Genomic DNA, 19248 nt, shown 5'->3' with positions numbered 1-19248 from the left:
AAAGGGAATCAACAAGCCACAGAGGGAGAGGAGGAGAGAGCTTCTCAGGCTGAGGCAAGAACAGGTGCAAAGACCCTGGTGTGGCAGGGAGATGTGCAAACTGCTGGATGCAGGGGGTGGGCCAGCAGTCAGGATAAACTGAGGTTGCAGAGCAAGTGCCAGCCAGATGTGAGGATCCTGGGGCCACATGCAGGACTGTTGCTCCAGGGTATCAGTCAGGGAAGGAGCCCAAGCTCTCTGCCTTTAGAAAGTAACTCAGGCTGCAGACAGGCGAACAACATAGGGGAGGGAGGGAAAAAAGCTGGGAGGCTACTGAAGGAGTCCTAGCAAGCAAGTGATGGTGAAGATGATGGTGGTCATGGTGATGATGGTGGTAATGATGGTGATGGTGATGGTGATGATGGTGATGATGGTGATGATGATGGTGGTGGTGATGGTCATGCTGATGATGGTGATAATGATGGTGGTGATAATGATGGTGATGATGATGATGACGGTGATGATGGTGATGATGCTGATGGTGATAATGGTGATGGTGATGGTGCTGGTGATGATGATGGTCCTGGTGATGGTGATGATGGTGCTGGTGATGGTGATGATGGTGGTGATGATGATGGTGCTGGTGATGATTATGGTGATGATGGTGATGATGACGATGGTGGTGGTGATAATGATTGTGATGATCATGGTGATGATGGTGATGATGATAATGGTGATGATGATGGTGCTGGTGATGATTATGGTGATGACGGTGATGATGACAATGGTGGTGGTGATAATGATTGTGATGATCATGGTGATGATGGTGGTGATGATGATGATGGTGATGACGGTAATGATGATGGTGGTGGTGATAATGATTGTGATGATCATGGTGATGATGGTGATGATGGTGGTGATGGTGGTGATGATGGTGATGGTGGTGATGGTGATGATGGTGGTGATGATGATCATGATGGTGATGGTGATGATGATGATGATGGTGATGACGATGATGGTGACGGTCATGATGATGATGATGATGTGGAACAGGGTGATGAACAGACAGCGACAGACTGATTCACCCTGCAGGTTCAATCAGTAGGACCTGGAGGGGGCTTGGAGGAGGAAGGATGGAGAGCTAGAGAGCTCACTGCAGGGCTGGATGGATACAGCTGCTACTCACTGAGAAGAGGACCCTGGGAGAGTTCTGAGCTTAGGGGGTGGGGAGGATTCTGAGCAAGTTTAGTGGCAGGAGCCTGGAGTCCCCCAAAAGAAGCTCAGGGGGCAGCTGGACTCAGGAGTCCCAGGGAACTGCATGTCGGTGCCAAGTAAAGCTGCAGGCATCGGAGAATCACCAAGGGGAGGAGGGAGCCGGGTGGGGGCAGGGCTCTGCTGAGCTCCGACGCTCTCTGTCCAGGTGGTGGAAGATGACAGGCAAAACAGACAAAGAAGGGCACACAGACAGAGAAGGTGGAGGGCGGCCAGGAAAAGAAGGGCCTTAGATAGGGAGGCATGCCCAGCTGTGCAGCACTGGTGGGAGGAGAAAGGTACCCTAGTGCTTATGGGGCAGTGACCTTGCATATGGGTTGAGGGGTGTGAGGGAGGAACAGAGAAGGAGGCAGCCAGTCCCAAGTCCCAGTTAAGAAGCAGGGGAAGTGAGCATGGGGGTGTGGGCAGACGCAGGGAAGGATACTGTGTTCAGAAGCCAGTGGCCAGGAGCGTGGAAGATACAGGGGAGGAAAGATGTCAGATGGGCTGGGGATCCAAAAGGCAGAGGGGGACCTGACTCCACTGGGAGGAGGGGCATAGCCCTGACTGGACAGGGCGGGAAGGACAGACAGGGAGCAGGCGGGGCACGGAGACCATGTCCAGGAAGCACCCAGATCATAGAAGAGCCGGCCTGGGAAGGGCCTGGAACAGGAAGAGGAGGCAAGAGGGAGGAACATGAGACTGGGCAGACACGGGGGTGGTGTCTGGCCCCGAGTGGGCTCTGCCTGCCCCCAATACCTTGCCCACCACATCAGCCTGTCCCAGAGCCAGACGCCCCAACACAGCCAGGGCGGTGCCTCTGAGAAGCCGTGCAAGGGTAAAGGTGATCCTGTAAGGCTGATGTAAAAGAGAAGACGCTGTCTGAAAGCCAGACCATGGGACACTCCCGGGGAGAGGCCACGCCTGGGTCTGCAGGCAGGGGGCAGCATCACTGAGGAAAGGCCTGAGGGATGCACAGGGCGGAGCATTAGACACTGGCTGGAGATAAAGTCACTGACCACTGGGAGGAAGCGACTCAAAAACAGGGAGTCAAGGAAAAAAAGGTCAAAGCCAAACCTGATACAGTGCATAAATCTGCCCACGAGAACTCCTTCCCAGAAGAAGCAGGATGAATACAAAAACTGGCAAAAATAGGAAAAGGCGTATGCATGAGGGTGTTTCCTGCAGCCCTATTTGTAACAGCAAAAAAACTGGAAACCACCCCAATGTTCCTGCAGAGGGAACATCCAACTGCACGGGGGTCGGGCGGGTCTCTGGAGCAGCAGAGTCCTCCACACACTGCCCTGCCCTGCGCAGCGTGGAACTCATCACATCCAGGATTCAGGATTAAGTTAAAAAAGCAGGATGGAGAGACGGGGGTTACCCAACTCATTATCCAAGAAAGGGGAAGATATGCTTATAAGAAAAGTATGTGAAATGTCAAAAATGCTTATCTGCAGTGGGAGGAAAGGACTGAGGGGAGAGGGGTAATAGGGAAAGGAACTGAATATCTGTGCATGTACGCTGTTATGTATGTTTGATTTTTTTTTTTTTTTTTTTTTTTTTTGCGGTACGCGGGCCTCTCACTGTTGTGGCCTCTCTCCCGTTGCGGAGCACAGGCTCCGGACGCACAGGCTCAGCGGCCATGGCTCACGGGCCCAGCCGCTCCGCGACATGTGGGATCTTCCCGGACTGGGGCACAAACCCGTATCCCCTGCATCAGCAGGCGGACTCTCAACCACTGCGCCACCAGGGAAGCCCTGTGCGTTTGATTTTTGAACCATGTAAGTACTTTATATAATTATAAAACGAGATTAAATTTTAAAGAGTAAATTCCTAAGATTTAAAAGAAAAATGAATCTAAATATGTATCCAGTTATGACCTAATCACAAAGAGAAGAACCATTCCCAACGATTGTCGAATGCAGTGATTTGCTGGTCCATCCCTTGTGAGCTATACTCTAAAGACAAAAGTCAGTGCAAACAAATCTTTACTGTATCTATACTGTAATCCAGTGTCCTCGGTGACACTGGTATTGCTATTCTCTGACTGCTGTATGATTAGTGGAATAAAACAAATGCAGAATTACGTTGGTGACCTTGAGACTGGGGATTTGGGACCTAGGAAAAGGAAGATACAAATGTAAAAATCCCTCTAGTGCTAGCAAAGCATCAGTATGAATCATGATGTATTTTATCTTAAAAATATACAGAATATTAGTTACTTATATATACATATGGGTAATTAATTATCCCCAAAGTTAGCAGCTAAAATGACACAAATTTATTATCTCAGTTTCTGTGGGTGGGGAATCTGGGTGCCTCTGGTCAGGGTCTCTCTCAAGGCTGGAGTCACCATGACAATCAGGGCTGTAGCCATCTTAATAGGAGAGGATCCACTTCCAAGTTCACTTATAGGGCTGCTGGCCAGAGACCCCACGTGGGCATCTATCTGACAGAGCCACTCACAACGTGGCAGAGTAGGCAAGCAAGAAAGAGCAGAAAAGAAGTCACAGGCTTTCGGTAACCTAATCTTGGGAAGGACATCCCTTCTGTCATATTCTGTCCACTAGAAGTGAGTCAATAAGTCCAACCTGCTCTCAAGGGGAGAGGTTACCCAAGGCCACAAATACCAGCAGGTGGGGCTCACTGGGAGCCATCCCACCACAGATACATTTCTTACCCTTCTGACGAAATCAGGAGCAATGAGCACCCACAGTGAGCAGATTATAGTCTCTTAGTACGAGTTCCCAGGGCTCCTGTTAGAAACAACTTGTCCTAGTCCTCAATCGAGAGGTGTTTAAGATGAGCCTGGAATATCTAGTCATACCAGAAAGCCAGGAAGCTATCAAAGACGACAGGGGTCATGTTGACAGGACTCGGGAAGCAACCTCGGGAGGCTCCCACTGGCCAAAGACAGGACAACCTCAACGCCAATAAGGATCACATCCACGACGCAGTGTGACACGCCAACCGTGCTTCGACCCTAGAGTGCCTGATGGTGCTGATCTGTAGAGGCTGTTAGGGAAACTTATTAATTTAAAATTGTTTAAATAAAGAGAAGGAATCAAGTAGTTAACTAGCTTTTCCTATATGAACTGTACTCTGGGTAACTGAATATCTGACGAGGGCAAGTTTCTCTGCAGAGGAAAACTCCAGATAATCAAGAAGAAATGAGAAAGGATGGAACTAGAACACCATCATTTTGCAACCTCTGATCAATTACTGGATCCAGACAATGATCATTAATGGTTGCTAATATTACAAAGAGAGAAACAAAGAACCAGCCTGTGCCGCCTGATGGAAAAACACAATATCTATGAAGGTGGGGTTTTTTGCCCGAAACAACCAGACTAAATCTGATCAAGCCTCTTTATCTAAACACCCAACATTTTACAGCAATAACCCCAGGAGGATGCAATCAGCAAAATCCAGGCTGCAGGGCACTCCATGAAACAAATGATACAGGTTCTTCCACAAGAGCAGCAACAAAAATATTGTCAATGAGAAAAAAGAGAGATGGATAGAGAACCTATAAAATAAGACGCATAAGAGAATGGGACACGTAGCTGATCTCAATGCATGGCCCTTGTCCGGACCTCATACAGATAAGCACACTGTAATCTGGGGGAAGGCAAACACTGCCTGGGGATTAAATGATACAAAGAAATGATTATTTGATTTTAGTTGTGGTAATAGTATTGCAGTATCTTTAAACACAAACTTCCTATCTTTTAGAGATACATATTCGAAACATTTAAAGAGGATAGTGAGATCTGAGGTTTGCTTTAGAATAATCTAGGAGAGGGTGGGGATGTAGAGGAAGCAAGACTGGCCGTGAGCAGGTCGAGACTGAAGCTGAGGACACAGGAAGCTCATCATAGTATTCTCTCTTCTTTTGTATACGTTTGAAACTTTTTATGATAAAAAATTAAAAGGATGCATCTCCCCAAAAGGCATCATTTTAAAAGAAATCACTATTTAGAGCATTGTTCCTTGCATTCTACCCCATCAATTAGACAAGAGGAAAAAGTAACAGAAAACAAGAGTGGAAGCAGCAAAAATCATTCTTATTTGCCGACGGCATGACTGTGTACCAAGAAAAACCCAAGAAAACAACTAAAAATCTACTCAAAAAAGAAAAGAATTCATTAAGGCAGTTGTTCCAAATTTAATATATTAAAAAATCAATAGCTTTCTTTGTAGCTACAAATAGTAATAGGTTAGAAAAAATAACGAAACAAGAGATACGATTTACAAAAGCAATAAGAGGGATAAAACACCAAGGAATAAACTAACAACATGTGTGTTGGATTTTTACGAAAAAAATTGTATTGATGAAGATAAACAAGCTTGAATAAATGGAAAGATAAGTCCTTTTCTGGCTAAGATTCTATATTGTAAAGCTGACACTTCCCCTATATAGATAAATTTAATGCATGGCATGCCAAATTAAAAAAACAATAGGAATTTTTATTGCATACCTAGATAAACTGATTCTAAAGTTCCTATGGAAAAATAAATACGCGAGAGGATCCAGGGAATTTGTGATCAGGAATGATGGTGACAAGGGGAAGAACTAGCTGTACCAGGGAATAAAATGCAGTATAAATCCAGGAAAGCAAGCAGCCTGGTTCGGGAACCTGAGTGGGCAAATCAGTGTAACAGATCCAGAAACAGCCCTCATGTACATGGCAAATTTAATGTATGATGAAGGCTGCATTTCAAACCAGTGGAAAAAAAGATTCATTGAATAGCTTTGGCACAACTGGTTAGCTGTCTCATTTGAAATGTAACTTTTCCTGGATCCATATACCAAAGTAAATTCCAAATAAATCAAATATTTAATTAATTCAAAATAAAATCATAAAAGCTCTAGAAGAAAACTTTATCTTCAAAATATCTTAGGACTGTGAAGGTCATACTAATCTCAAAAACTCAGTAACCTCAAAGGAAAAAGATAAATACACTTGACTACATAAAATGTTCAGCAAAATTTAAAATGTACAAAAAGAAATTCAAAAGACAACTGTAACCTGGGGGAAACTTTTGCAATATAAATCAAAGGGCTAATTTCCTTTACATGTAAAGAACAGCACAAATAAATAAGAAACACCAAAAATCTGACAGAGGGATGGGCAAGGGAAATAAACATGCAATGCACAGGGAAAGAAACACAAACAGCTTATAAGCATAGGAAAATGGTATCTGGGATTCACTTCTGATGGAAAATATGCACATGAAACTACCAAGATACCTATTTCCACCCATCAGCCTGGGGCTAAGAGCAAACAGGGGGATGGCACACAGTACAGGTGACCCACATGCTCACACATGATGGAGAGCCATGTGACCTCTCTGCCTCTTGGGAAAGCAATCTGGTCATCTTTATCCAAGCAGGCGTGATGCTAACCTGTAACCCCGCTCTATCCAGGAAGTGCTTTTCCAAAACAACTCACACCATGGGACTTCCCTGGTGGAGCAGTGGTTAAGAATCTGCCTGCCAATGCAGGGGACACGGGTTCGAGCCCTGGTCCGGGAAGATCCCACATGCCGTGGAGCAACTTTGCCCATGTGCCACAACTACTGAGCCTGCGCTCTAGAGCCTGCGAGCCACAACTACTGAGCCCATGCACCACAACTACTGAAGCCCGCGCACCTAGAGCCTGTGCTCCACAACAAGAGAAGCCATCGCAATGAGAAGCCTGTGCACCGCAACGAAGACTAGCCCGACACAACTAGAGAAAGTCTGCGCACAGCAACAAAGACCCAATGCAACCAAAAAAAAAAAGGAAGAAAGAAAAGAAAAGAAAAGAACTCAACTCACACCTGATCACAAGCACCCACGAGGCTGCTCAGCGCTACACAGAGTGGAAACCATGTAACCATCAGTCCAGAGGGGGCTGATTAATAATACCCCATCGTAGGGCATCCTAGGGCCACGTCACTGACTCCTGTGTTAGCACTTGAATAATTAGGTGAATTTATAGTTGTTGTCTCTACCAAGAAATCTATCAAGAAGTGGAATCTACCAAGAAGTGAGAGAACTAAGTGCAGACCCATGTGGCCCGTATCTATTTTAAGAAAAAGGTCTACAATCAACTATACTTCAATAAAATATTAAAAAATAAATAAAAAGCTCTATGTATAGTCTTATATATGTCCAGGAAATTTCTGGCAGGATTCACAGGAAATTTAACAACGGCTTCTACTGCAGGGAGGGATTAGGGGTCTGGGATGTGCAGATAGAAAAGGGGAAGGTACCACAGGGATTTCCAGGGTAGAAATCATTTTTCAATCTTATGGCTCTTGGATTGATCCAAGCACTATTCACAGAAAGTTTAACAAACCTCTATTGGTGAATAAATGTTCCCATTTAAAAACAGGTCCAAGCCCTATTCATGCTGAGCAAATAGAATACTGGAGACAAGATCTCACATGGTTTTGTTTGTTTCTAACAAGGAGGAGTCTTTTTGGTTTTCCTAAGCCCTCTATGGAGCGCTCCGCTCTCTTCTGACTCCCACCCTCCGGCCAATAGCACCCCAGACCCAGGGGGCCCACGTGTCCACCCAGGCCTGCTCTGGGCTCGGGAGCCCTGCTCCTGTCACGGGCTGACAAGGAGGAGGTGAGAGCTGCCTTCAACTCAGGAGTCTTACGTGGACAGGTTCACCCCAACTGCTTACTTTAAGAGCAAACCAAGGCTCAGATCTGAAGTGCCCAGTGTATGAATATAGCCAAGTGGCTTCATCACCACTGTGAGGACCCCTCAGAGAGGGAAGGTGTGAGGTGAGCACATCCCAAGGTCTGGAAGTCGGGGAGTGAGGCCCCCGTGATCTCCCAGCACCCACGGTGGGACACTGACAGGTTCAGACAACAGGGTGTAAGGACCCCTTTAAGGGGCCCTGGACTGGAGGACCAGCGGCATCTGAGCACAAGCCCAGGGTCCTGGTGGGGTATGGGTGGTCCAGGACACCTCACAGGAGCCTTGGCTGCTCGACCAGGGGGAGAGCAGTGTGAGGAACAGAACGCCATCTATCAGCCTTTGCTGGGTGCTGAAGCTGCTGCTGTGGGGCTCCATTGCCCGAGACCAGCACCAGACTTTGGGTTTTAATAAGCACATGTCTGGTTTGATAGAAAAGCTAGACTTTCACATATACTCGTTCAGAAGCAGGTGACCCTTTGGCCCACGTGGACGCACGCTGCCACCTCCACGGCCCGCGGAAGGGAACATCCTGGCGTTCCTGCTACTCCTTGCCGCCTGGGATGCCTCCCCACGGGACGGTGGGAGAGCTCTGTGCAGGGGTCCACCCTCCACAGGTACCCTGCAGTGTCAACCTTCCAAACCAAGAGGGTCCGAGAGGGCCAGCGTCTTCCCACAGACGGTGGTCACCGGGGGGGCTCTTCCCTCAATGACTTGGTGACTCCGAGCCTGAGGGGGGCCAGCAGCTCTGATATCTGGAAGGTTATCCTCAGTGGGCTCCCCAGAACTGGAGCTGTGCATCTTCACCAGGTGAAGGCAGCCCCACTCCTGCTGCACCCGGCGGGCTGCTCGGACAGTACAGCAGGGCGCGGCGAGCTCAGACCCCAGCCCGGTTCCCATCCCGGCTGTGCAGGGACCACCTGGCCATGCGCCCTCTCTGAGCCTCGGTTTACTCATCTGTGGCAGCACCGTCCCTGGGGGTTGTTAGGAGGCCACCGAGTCAGCAAGGTTAAGGCATCAGTGCCGTGCCGGGCCCGAGTAGCGCTGACAAGGACTATCTGGCCCGTTACTGATGGTGTTGAATGAAGGCGTATTAGGGAGTCAGGAAACCAGCTCGGCAAGGAAGGCGGGCTGTCAAGTACCCAGACGTGCGTCCAAGGCCAGGCTCCGCCCTTTGGCAGCCATGGGGGCTCGGAGGAGCCTCACTGCTTCCTAACCTGTGAGTTAGGCTGACGTGAATGAGATGCACAGGGCCCAGCACAGGGACTGGCACACACCCAGCGCCTGAGACATGTGAAGACGGCATCACTGTAACTGTTAACTTTCATCTTTCATTATTATTAACAACACAGGATGTGAAGTAAGGCATGAGTTGGGACTGAAGGCTCTCCCTCATCAAGGCTCCAGGAAGGTTTCCCGCAGTGCAGAGCTGGCAGAAGGCCCACTCCTCCTCAAGGTCACAGTGGGTCTTCTCAGCCCTTGAGACCTCGGGCCGCAGGACTGAACGTGCCCGAAGACTCCACTGCACTTGGAATGCTCGCCTGCCAGACGGGGTGTGGCCGACACCGAGGGCATATCCCCTCCAGCCCCCTCTCCAGACCTGCTCCCCTCCTTCCTGGAAGCCCAGTGGTCCAGGCAAGCCTGAGGTTCAGGGTGCAGTCACTGGCACATCTCTGGCCGATGGGAGACAAAGAGGTCATCAGGGACTTTAAGGTTCAACTAAACACTCAGAGTCATGAGGGCTCCTAAGTTCAACCAGACGTGGGGCTGCTTCCTCAGAGGGAATAAGGCAGGAAGCACAGTCTGTCAGCTGGATTCTTCCGAGAGTCCACACAGCGTCCACACAGCCGCCCAGGCGCTCGCCTCGAGCACGAGGGTAAGAAACGCCCATCAGGGAGGGTGTGTGGAGCCGTCCCAGTGTCCCAGGAGACAACACCTCTTACACTCACTCCCTGGGTACGGCTTCCAGGGGCCCCTCGAGGGACACATCCGGTTACAAGGTACCCTCCATGGGAAGTCCAAAGCTTTGTACCCCGCAAAGATGCATCTTCCATCGAGACGCAGTCACCATCTTTCCCATCTCTACCATGGCTGGTGTGGACTTTTGCCCTTTTCTCTCTGCTTCCTGCCCGGAACAGGAAGTGGTGTCCGGAAGGATACGGACACTGGCTGGGGCTGAGGTGACCCACCCGAGGAGAAGGCCGATCCTCGTGTCACACACCCATGGAGCCAGGAGCCACTCGCCTCTGGACCTCAGTACACAACAAGCTTCCCTGTTTGGACAAGCTCCCAGCAGGTTCATGGAAATGCATTCTTAACTGATCAACGTGTCTAATTTGGGGGTGGTTTCCCCACATTCATTCCATCCTAGGGTGTTTCATCATTATCTCTTCCTGTTCCTGAGTCAGACTTTTGGTCCTTCAAGTCTCTGTTGAATATGAATCCTCTGCTATGAAGGGGTGTGTGTTTGCTTTAAGATCGCTACATTTTCGTAACAGTTGAAGGGCTTCTCTTCTATAGGACACTCTCAAGTAAGGCGGTCCACACTGGCTTGAGCTGGTCACAGGCAGCCTTAGCCAGTCTGGGTTGGTTGGAGGCAGCTGTTTTGATTTGGTCTAGAACAGTCAGCTGGTACAGAGCGGGGAGTCTTCTGGAAGTCTGACTCGGGGCACCCAGGCACACGCTCTGCTTCCCGGTCCCTCCCCCTCCCCTCCCTGCAGGTGTGAGGCCGATTCAAGCCAGGGGAGCTTCATGTGCAAATCATCCCCCCAGACAGTTTGAGGGAGTCCTGCCCAAATGGCGCCATGAAATACGTTGAAAAGTGAGCTTCGGGACTTCCCTGGAGGTCCAGTGGTTAGGGCTCGGCACTTTCACTGTGGGGGGCCCGGGTTCAATCCCTGGTCGGGGAACTAAGATCCCGCAAGCCGCGCGGAGTAGGCAAACAAAACAAAAGACAAGTGAGCTTCTTGGATCCACAAGAGCCTCCATCGCCAGACCAGTGGACTGGCACAGCCCCATCCTGGCATCCTGGTCACCAAGGAGACTGGAGCTGGGATGTCCCACATCCTCCCTATGAAGGAGATGCTGGGTCCTGCCAGTCCCTGGGTCCTGGAACAACCACACTAGCAGGCTGGACTGGGATCATCATAATCTACTGTGACCTGATGAAAACCAGTGTGATCCAGTCTGAGCCAGCTAAAATGTACCCCAAACCACATGTAAACTGCTGAGCGAAATCCATCTGAGCCTACTGGAATCGGCCAAAGTGGGGTCAAGGCTATTGGAATTGTGTAATGTTGGTTCCGACAGTTCAAAACTGGTTTTTATCCAGCTGGAACAACATCGAGCCAGTATAACGTGGAACCAGTTGCAACCGGGTTGAGCCAGTGAATTCACTTTTAACCAGTTTGAGTTGGGCTAGCCTGATTTAAACCAGTCAGTCCCTTGAAAGGGAATTTGAGGGCTTCAGTTTCCCGGGTTTTTTTAGTTCTTTACTGAAAAAGAAAACCAGGGTAGCGAAAGTCTAAAGTCATTTACTTCTGAAGATTAATGTACCTTGCTCGCATAAATATTCATAAAAATCAATTACCAGCTTATTGAAAGAATTAATAAACTTCACATTGTTTATCGCGACCCACTAGCAAGAGCAGGAATCAGCCTCCTGGCAAAGCAAAGATTCTACTTTTAAGAGGCTCTTTACCGTGTGGTTGGAGGGCATCCTAAAGGAGTTGCCGGGGGTTCCCTGATGCCCTTCAGACAACAGCCAAGCAGGAGTGCTCCCCACACCAAAAGTGACACAGAACAGATCAGCTGGGTTGTTTTTTTTTTTTTTTTGCGGTACGCGGGCCTCTCACTGTTGTGACCTCTCCCGTTGCGGAGCACAGGCTCCAGACGCGCAGGCTCAGCGGCCATGGCTCACGGGCCCAGCCGCTCCGCGGTATGTGGGATCTTCCCGGACCGGGGCACGAACCCGTGTTCCCTGCATCGGCAGGCAGACTTTCAACCACTGCGCCGCCTGGCAAGCCCTGGGTTGTTTTTTTTTTTTTAATTGAATGTTAAAATACAATATTAACCTCCTCAAAAGAGACAGGAGAGTGGAAGGAAATGAAGAGTCTTTAAAAAAAAAAACTAGCAGTCTAAATTTGGATGCAATTATATCCACCCTAATCAAAAGTGTTAGATCATAATTAGCAGCTTATACAGAGACATTTCAATCTATTAATTCAATCATCGTGTCATGTGTGAGGCCATTACTGAAAGTATAATTAAATGGGATGGTCTCCTGTTCCCTCATCAATTGGATCTTCTCCCCTCCCATTGAAGACGTGGGGCCGAGCACCTTGCCTTATTGTAGAACTGCCTTCCCCTTGAAGGTTTGTTTTCTACACAAGCTTTGTGGGAGAAAACCAAAAGTCAAAGTCCCATTTGCTTTGACATAAAAATATGTCAGCTGCCCCCTAAGAGAGAAAATTCAGTCACTTACCAGCCACAAAACTTGGAAATGATGCCACCTTCTTCGTCTGTTAGGAAATATGAAAACACACACACACAATAGGTTTAAGCAGTTAGCCCATAAGATCTAGGTTAAGTTGATTAATTACCATAATTAATGGTGGTGATTAATTATGGTAATTAATTACCATAATTAATTAATCATGACTGGTCTTCCCAAGAAGTCAGCTCCTTACAGCAAACCAGTGTCTTTCCGGCGCCATGATGTTTGGGTGGGGTACATGTAACCAATTCTCATGGAAAACCTGGGGTACAAAAGGCCATCAGCTAAAACCAGATTAGCATGTCACTGCTAGAAGGAATATACCCAGTGGTTCCCTAACTGGTGGGCATGAGAATTTCCAGGTACATCTTTAAAAGCAAGGAAGGAGACCAGACGCCACTGCATGGGTGGCCACAGTTATTTCATCCAAGTTAGAAAATTTCATCCAAACCATGTTATCCAGAAAAGGGAAATAACTTGCTTAAGGCCTCATTCTAATAACCTCCCCATCACGGCAGTGAAAGTTTACATGGGATTGTTTTTTAAAACCACATTGTTGGTTTAGAACTGTGGTTCTCAACCCAAGTGATTTTTGTCCCCAAGGGGACATACGGCAATTTCTGTAGACATTTTTGGTTGTCACAACTGGGGGAGGAGGGCTGCTACTAGCATCTAGTGGGTAGAGGCCAGGGATGTGTCTAAACACCCTGCAGTGCAAAGAATGGCCCTTCACAACAAAGAAGGATCTGGCCCCGAATGTCAATGGTGCCACCCTTGAGTAATCCTGTTTTAGAACATGACTGTCAGATAATGGGACAGAATGAGTTTCTGTCAAATCGGGGAGCACCAATGACCCCCACGCACCAAAGGCAACACATGGGCACACCGTGGTGTGGGTCTGAGTCAACAGGAAAGGGCCTTCCCTTCCTCGTCCTGCAGGGCCACCGGGCTTTGCTTGATGGGACCCCCCCCCCCTCCCCCAGGCACTGGGTGGGACAAGAACATGGTGGAGAGGGTGAGCCCATGAACACAGGGTGGGCAGCTCCCACATCAGGGCCCTGGGCCAGAACTCTCTTCCTTGGAAAAATTACCTCTAGAATGTTGTTATTGTCAACAGGGCCATTGAGATCAGAGCGCTGCTGCTTCCTCGGCTGCTCCAAACCATTGCAAACCTGGAAACCGGGAAGTTAAAAGACAAAGATGGTGTTTTCACACGTGAGAAAAAATAAAAATACAAAAATAAATAAAAATTTAAATTTAAAAAAAGAAAAATAAACCAAGACACAAAACTGGAGATACAATATGATACAATTTTGTAAAATGCATGTGTATATAGGTATGTGTGTGTGCATACAGATATAATTTAACTTTTCTGCCAATAATATGTATACTTTTATACTTCTAAAAAATTACTTGAATCATATTTTCTAATTTCTTGTTTATTATTATTTTTAATTGTGGTAAAATACATATAACAGAAAGTTTGCCATCTTAACCATTTGTAAGTGTACAGTTCAGTGGCATTAAGTACTCTCACATTATTATGCAACGTTCACCATCCATCTCCAGAGCACTTTTCATCTTACAAAACTGAAACTCTGTCCCCATCAAACACTAACTCCCTATTCCCACCCCACCGCCAGCCCCCGGCAACCACCAGTTCCCGCTATCAATTTACTCTAAGGAGCGCGTACGAGTGGGGTCATACAAGATTTGTCTTTTCGTGACTGGTTTACTTCACTGAGTATAATGTCCTCAAGGTTCATCCCTGTTGTAGCAGGTGTCAGAATGGCTGAATAATATTCCACCATTTATATAGACCACTGTATAAATGGTGGAATAATATTCCACCATTTATACAGACCACTGTATAATGGTGGAATAATATTCCACCATTTATACAGACCACTCTTGTTTATCCATTCATCAGTCCATGCACACCTGGGTTGCGTCCACCTTTTGGCTGTTGTGAATAATGCTGCTACAAACACCGGTGTACACATATCTCTCAGAGTGCCTGCTTTCAATTCTTGGGGGATATATATATATATATATATATATATATATATATATATATATATCCAGGAGTAGGACTGCAGGATCCTATGGTCATTTTATTTTTTATCTTTTGAGGAACCACCATACTGTTTTCCACAGCAGCTAAGCCATTTTACATTCCCAACAACAGTGTCCAAGGGTTAAAATTATATTTCTAACAAACTTAAATTCTTAGTTCAATGCAAATTCAAAAATCTAAATTCTTTAGTTAATGCAAATTAGTCAGTCTACTACTAGAGGAAAAATGCCCCAAGGACATGTCATAAGTTTTCTCTTAAGGAAGACATCAACCCAAAATTCTTCTTACTTCAATGAACAAAATTTAAAGTTTAGGTATATTTTCTCTACTTAATGCCCTGCACTATCCAGAAGATCTCTCCAGATCCAAGCACTGAAATCACTGTCCAAACCCCAAAGGAGGCTCTGGTGAGCCAGCATCTTAAGTCAAGTTCCAGAACTTTCTGGAAATAAATCATCAAGCAGTAACAATATGATGATGTCAATGACATTAATAAGTTTTATTTACAAATAAATAAATTTATATTATGAACATACGTATACATTATATTTACATTATGTTTATTTATAAATAAGTAACATTATTGATCACATCCTTTCCCATATGAGATGGATGTGCCCATTCCTGCTTTACAGGTAAGAGGACTGAGGCTCCAGGTGTGGACAGGAATGGCCAGGTACCCACAGGCTCAGGCAGCACAGCCATGTGTCGTGTCTTCCCTGCCCTAGACTGTCACTGTCATGGCCTGTGACTTCATTAGATCTCCGTGCAGGGGTTAGAGAAAAATGAAAAGACCCAGGCCCACCGTCCTAGCCCTGAAGGGAACAGGGGGGTTGTGCACCAGGCAGACCAGGGATTCTAGCTGAGCATCCTCTCCATGACTGCAGGTACCACTGGGCTTCAGAGGCCGTGGGCGTGGAGGGGAGGCTCAGACAGGAGGTGGACAGAGCTGGCTGGGTATTAAGGACCGGGCAGATTTGTGCCACATCCCAAGAGCAATCTGGGCTCGCTCAACCCACAGGAAGAAATGAGGCCTTCCCGGAGCAGAGGGGGTGCAGGGCACAAATGGGGCCAGGAGGGTCAGACGTCTGCTTTGTCCCCTCTTCCTTGCTGGAAGCCCAAAGGACTGCCCCTACCCCAAAGCCCCGTGAGCCCCCAGACGGCGCCGGTGGGCCCTGACCTGGCCCCGCTGTTCTGGTCTGTCCTGAGGAAGGGTTCTGGGGCCCCCTGCTCCACCCATCACAACCCTCCTTTCAGCTCTGGCCCCATCCTTCTCCTTTCAGGTCTAATCTATCCCCCACGGATCCATGCTACCCGAGCTGAGCAGACAGCGCCCCTTCTTGCAGGGCTGAGCCTGAAGGGGTCACTCCTGCCAGGGTCCCACTGGAGCCAGGCTTCTTCTCGAACTCCTAATGGGCTCCTGCCACAGCCCTACTGGCTCTGCACCTCCCGCTGTGGACAAGACACACGAGGAAAAACCTCCTGTAATGTCCAAAGGGGTCTCTCACCTCAAAGGGTGCTCCCGTCTGCCTTAAGTAAGGCTCTAATGTGGGACATGCCCCAGACAACCCTCTGCTGTCCTGTACACCTCCCAATTTCAAGATCCACTTAGAGCACATCAGTATTTTACCTTCTTGTTTGCGAAATTTCTAACCTGGTGACCGTCCCTAGGCTGAGTTCACAAACTTCATTTCGTGAAGGCCTGCACTGCCTTACAAGGAGCCGAACAGGCACCAGGAATCTCCAAAAACCCCAAAGAAACCAACCAATCAACTGAAAAATGAAAACAGGGTCAACCACACCTAGTACACACTGAGTATTTGTGTCCCCCACCCTCCACCGCCAAAATTCATATGTTGAAACCTAACCCCCAGGGCAATGGTATTATGAGGTGGGCTGTTAGGAGGTGATTAGGATTAGATGAGTTCATGAGGGTGGGGTCCTCATGAATGGGATTAGTGCCCTTATAAAGGGGATCTCAGAGAGCTCCCTCGTCCCCCCTGCCACGTGAGGATGTAAAAGAAGATGGCTGTTTAGGGAGCTGGGTTCTCACCAGACACCAAATCTGCCAGTGCCTTGATCTTGGACTTCCAGCCTCCAGAACTAAGAAGTAAATGTCTGTTGTTTCTAAGTCCCCCAGTTTATGGTATTCTGTTTTAGCAGCCCAAAAGTACTAAGATAACACTCTTTCTACAAATGTTACAGATTGGACTAGGACCTAATTTTTCTGGCAGAAAGAGGACCATCATATGGGGCAACAGACTGTCATCAAGGTGCTGAATACATAGTGGGAAACGGCAACACCAGGACTGACGCTGGCCTTGTGTTGGGTGTCTCTGGCAAATGGAAGAGGTATCCCTTCTGGAGACACAGTTCGGGCTTGGCCAGGGGAACCCAGGCTGGAAGTCAGTGCCCTACACCATCTCCCAGACAACTCAGTGTGGGGCCACAGCACGTGGTGACCACAGGCAACACAAGGTCTCAGGTCCACGTACAAGGGCAGCTTCTCCTCAAAGCTTCCACAGGCTCGACCCTTCCCTCCAGGCCAACATTTTCTCTAACTCCCTCCGACCACTCATCACCATGACAACTGCATCTCATAATAAACAGCCGGGGTTGTTTCCAGAGAGGCAGGAGGACGGCTTGCACTGCTTCTCCTTGGGAGAGCCCATCTGGTGCTCAAATTTTCATCTCAGGGGCCAGGATGGGGGGCTTGGCAGCAGGGGACACAGGACCTGAAATGAACATGGTTAGAGGCCCATATGGATCTCAGAGGGAGATGCTGTTTAAATCCTTCTGTGCCCTCCCCATGGTACAGCAGCCAGGCACACCTCAAAATAAGATGCCAACAGGGATGGGAGGGCCCCATCCCTCAACCAGTACCTGTAGTGGGGCGTTCTCAGTGCCACCCACTGGAACCCCCAACAGCCATTGCTGGGGGGGAGGGGGGAGTGAAAGATGTGACCTGAAATACGCTAATGCAGTGGGGACCCCCCCAAACCCCACTCCATGGAGCCCGGAGACCAGAGCACGATGTGATGGCACAGGCTGGTCACAAAATGCCAGGACCAGGGACGCCTGTTCAGGGCAGAGATGACTTGCTTGTAAGAAAAATACACTAATTTGAATAAACTGTTCGAATAAATATCTTGGCTCTAGTTAGGGAAACTAAAGCTAGGATTTTTTCACGTGTCAATTCTGATTGTGTCTGCTGGATTAAACTGAAAATCTGGCAATATACCTCACATGGCTTCAGATGGAATAACAGCAAACAAGCGCACGCCCGCTCACACCATCTGGAACAAAAGCTGCGTGTTTCCGAGCGCCGTCCTGAATGACAAGCACGTGAGTGACATGGAGGGGAGCTCAGTGAGGGACAGACAGCAAAGCCAGGGAAGCCGCTGGACTGTCTTATCTGCCCCCAGACACAACTCCGAGTCAGAGAAACCCCAAGTGCTGCAGGAGTCTTCTCCAGGAGTTATTTCTTGCTCTGTTCTCCAAGGCATCGGTCAGCCTGACGCATCGGACATTCCAGCTCAGGAGGGGCAGCTGGGGCAGCGACACTGAGGATGCTCCCGTGGGGCCAAGCTGAGAGCATAACCCACGGGGCCACTGACGGTCTGATCAGCGCCCTCCAGGTCTCCTCTCAAAGGCCCTCCAATCCATCCCCTGACAAATAGGTGGCTCCGGAAAATGACGATTTTGTTCTTTTGCTCCCATTCCTCTTACGATTCAGGCCACTCTGTGATATTTATCTGCAGGAGGAGGAGAGCTTGGATAAAGTCTTTATTCTTATCATAGCTATCCCTCTGGGGATGATCGCATCTTTTTTTTTTTTTTTTTTTTTTTTTTGCGGTACGCGGGCCTCTCACTGCTGTGGCCTCTCCCGTTGCGGAGCACAGGCTCCGGACGTGCAGGCTCAGCGCCCATGGCTCACGGGCCCAGCCGCTCCGCGGCATGTGGGATCTTCCCGGACCGGGGCACGAACCCGTGTCCCCTGCGCCGGCAGGCGGACTCTCAACCACTGCGCCACCAGGCAAGCCCCATATTCTTCTTTTAATGATACTAACATGGTATGAGCTCAACCATTTTACATACCCCAGTGGTCTGCATGAGCTCTGTGAAAGCCCAGCAGGATTCATAATCTGGCGTCCACCCCTCCTCTGCCCCTTCATGGGCTCAGACTGGCTCGACTTAGTTTTAGATGATTCAAATTGGCTCAGGCCAGTTAATGAGACAAGAGCCTTTTCTTTCTTCTTTTTTTTTATTGTGGCAAATATACATACGATAAAATGTATCGTTTTAGCCAATTTTAAGTGGACAATTAAGTGGCATTAAGTTCATTCACACTGATGTACAATCAACACCACCATCCGGCCACAGAACTTTTCATCATCGCCAATGGAAGCTCCGTCCCCTTTAAACACTAACCCCCGTTCCCCCCGCCCCTATCCTGGCAACCATCAGCCCGCTTCCGCCTCTATGGATTTAATTAATGTAGGTACCTCACTTGGGTGGAATCATACAGGATTTGTCCTTTTGTGACTGGCTAATTTCACTCAGCATAGTGGCCTCAAGGTATATCCCCGTTGTAGCAGGTGTCAGAATTTCCTTTTTGTTTAGGGCTGAACAATAGTGCTTTGTATGTAAAAGTCTTTTTTTGGAACTGGATCCTTATAACTGTGGCGCAGAAGAGAAATCAATCTTCCCACAAATACTGTAAAAATTACCAGGCCATGATCTCTG

The 19248-nt window shown here is 48.2% G+C and overlaps 1 protein-coding gene across 4 annotated transcripts in view; it reads right to left on the bottom strand.

The window, feature by feature from the left end:
• Positions 1-19248, bottom strand: part of APBA2 (amyloid beta precursor protein binding family A member 2) — a gene marked incomplete at both ends in the record, with an annotated part of 62167 nt that overhangs the window by 31148 nt on the left and 11771 nt on the right. For all 4 annotated transcript variants that reach the window (XM_082649190.1, XM_082649188.1, XM_082649187.1 and 1 more), the window contains 2 exons: positions 12414-12450; positions 13517-13597. In XM_082649190.1, coding sequence (XP_082505316.1) covers positions 12414-12450; positions 13517-13597 — 118 coding nt within the window. The remainder of the gene's footprint in view (positions 1-12413; positions 12451-13516; positions 13598-19248) is intronic.

The sequence above is a fragment of the Grampus griseus genome (assembly GCF_964374135.1).
Source record: "Grampus griseus genome assembly, chromosome: 2".
Taxonomy (NCBI): Eukaryota; Metazoa; Chordata; class Mammalia; order Artiodactyla; family Delphinidae; genus Grampus; species Grampus griseus.
This window is presented reverse-complemented; position numbering and strand designations above follow the sequence as displayed.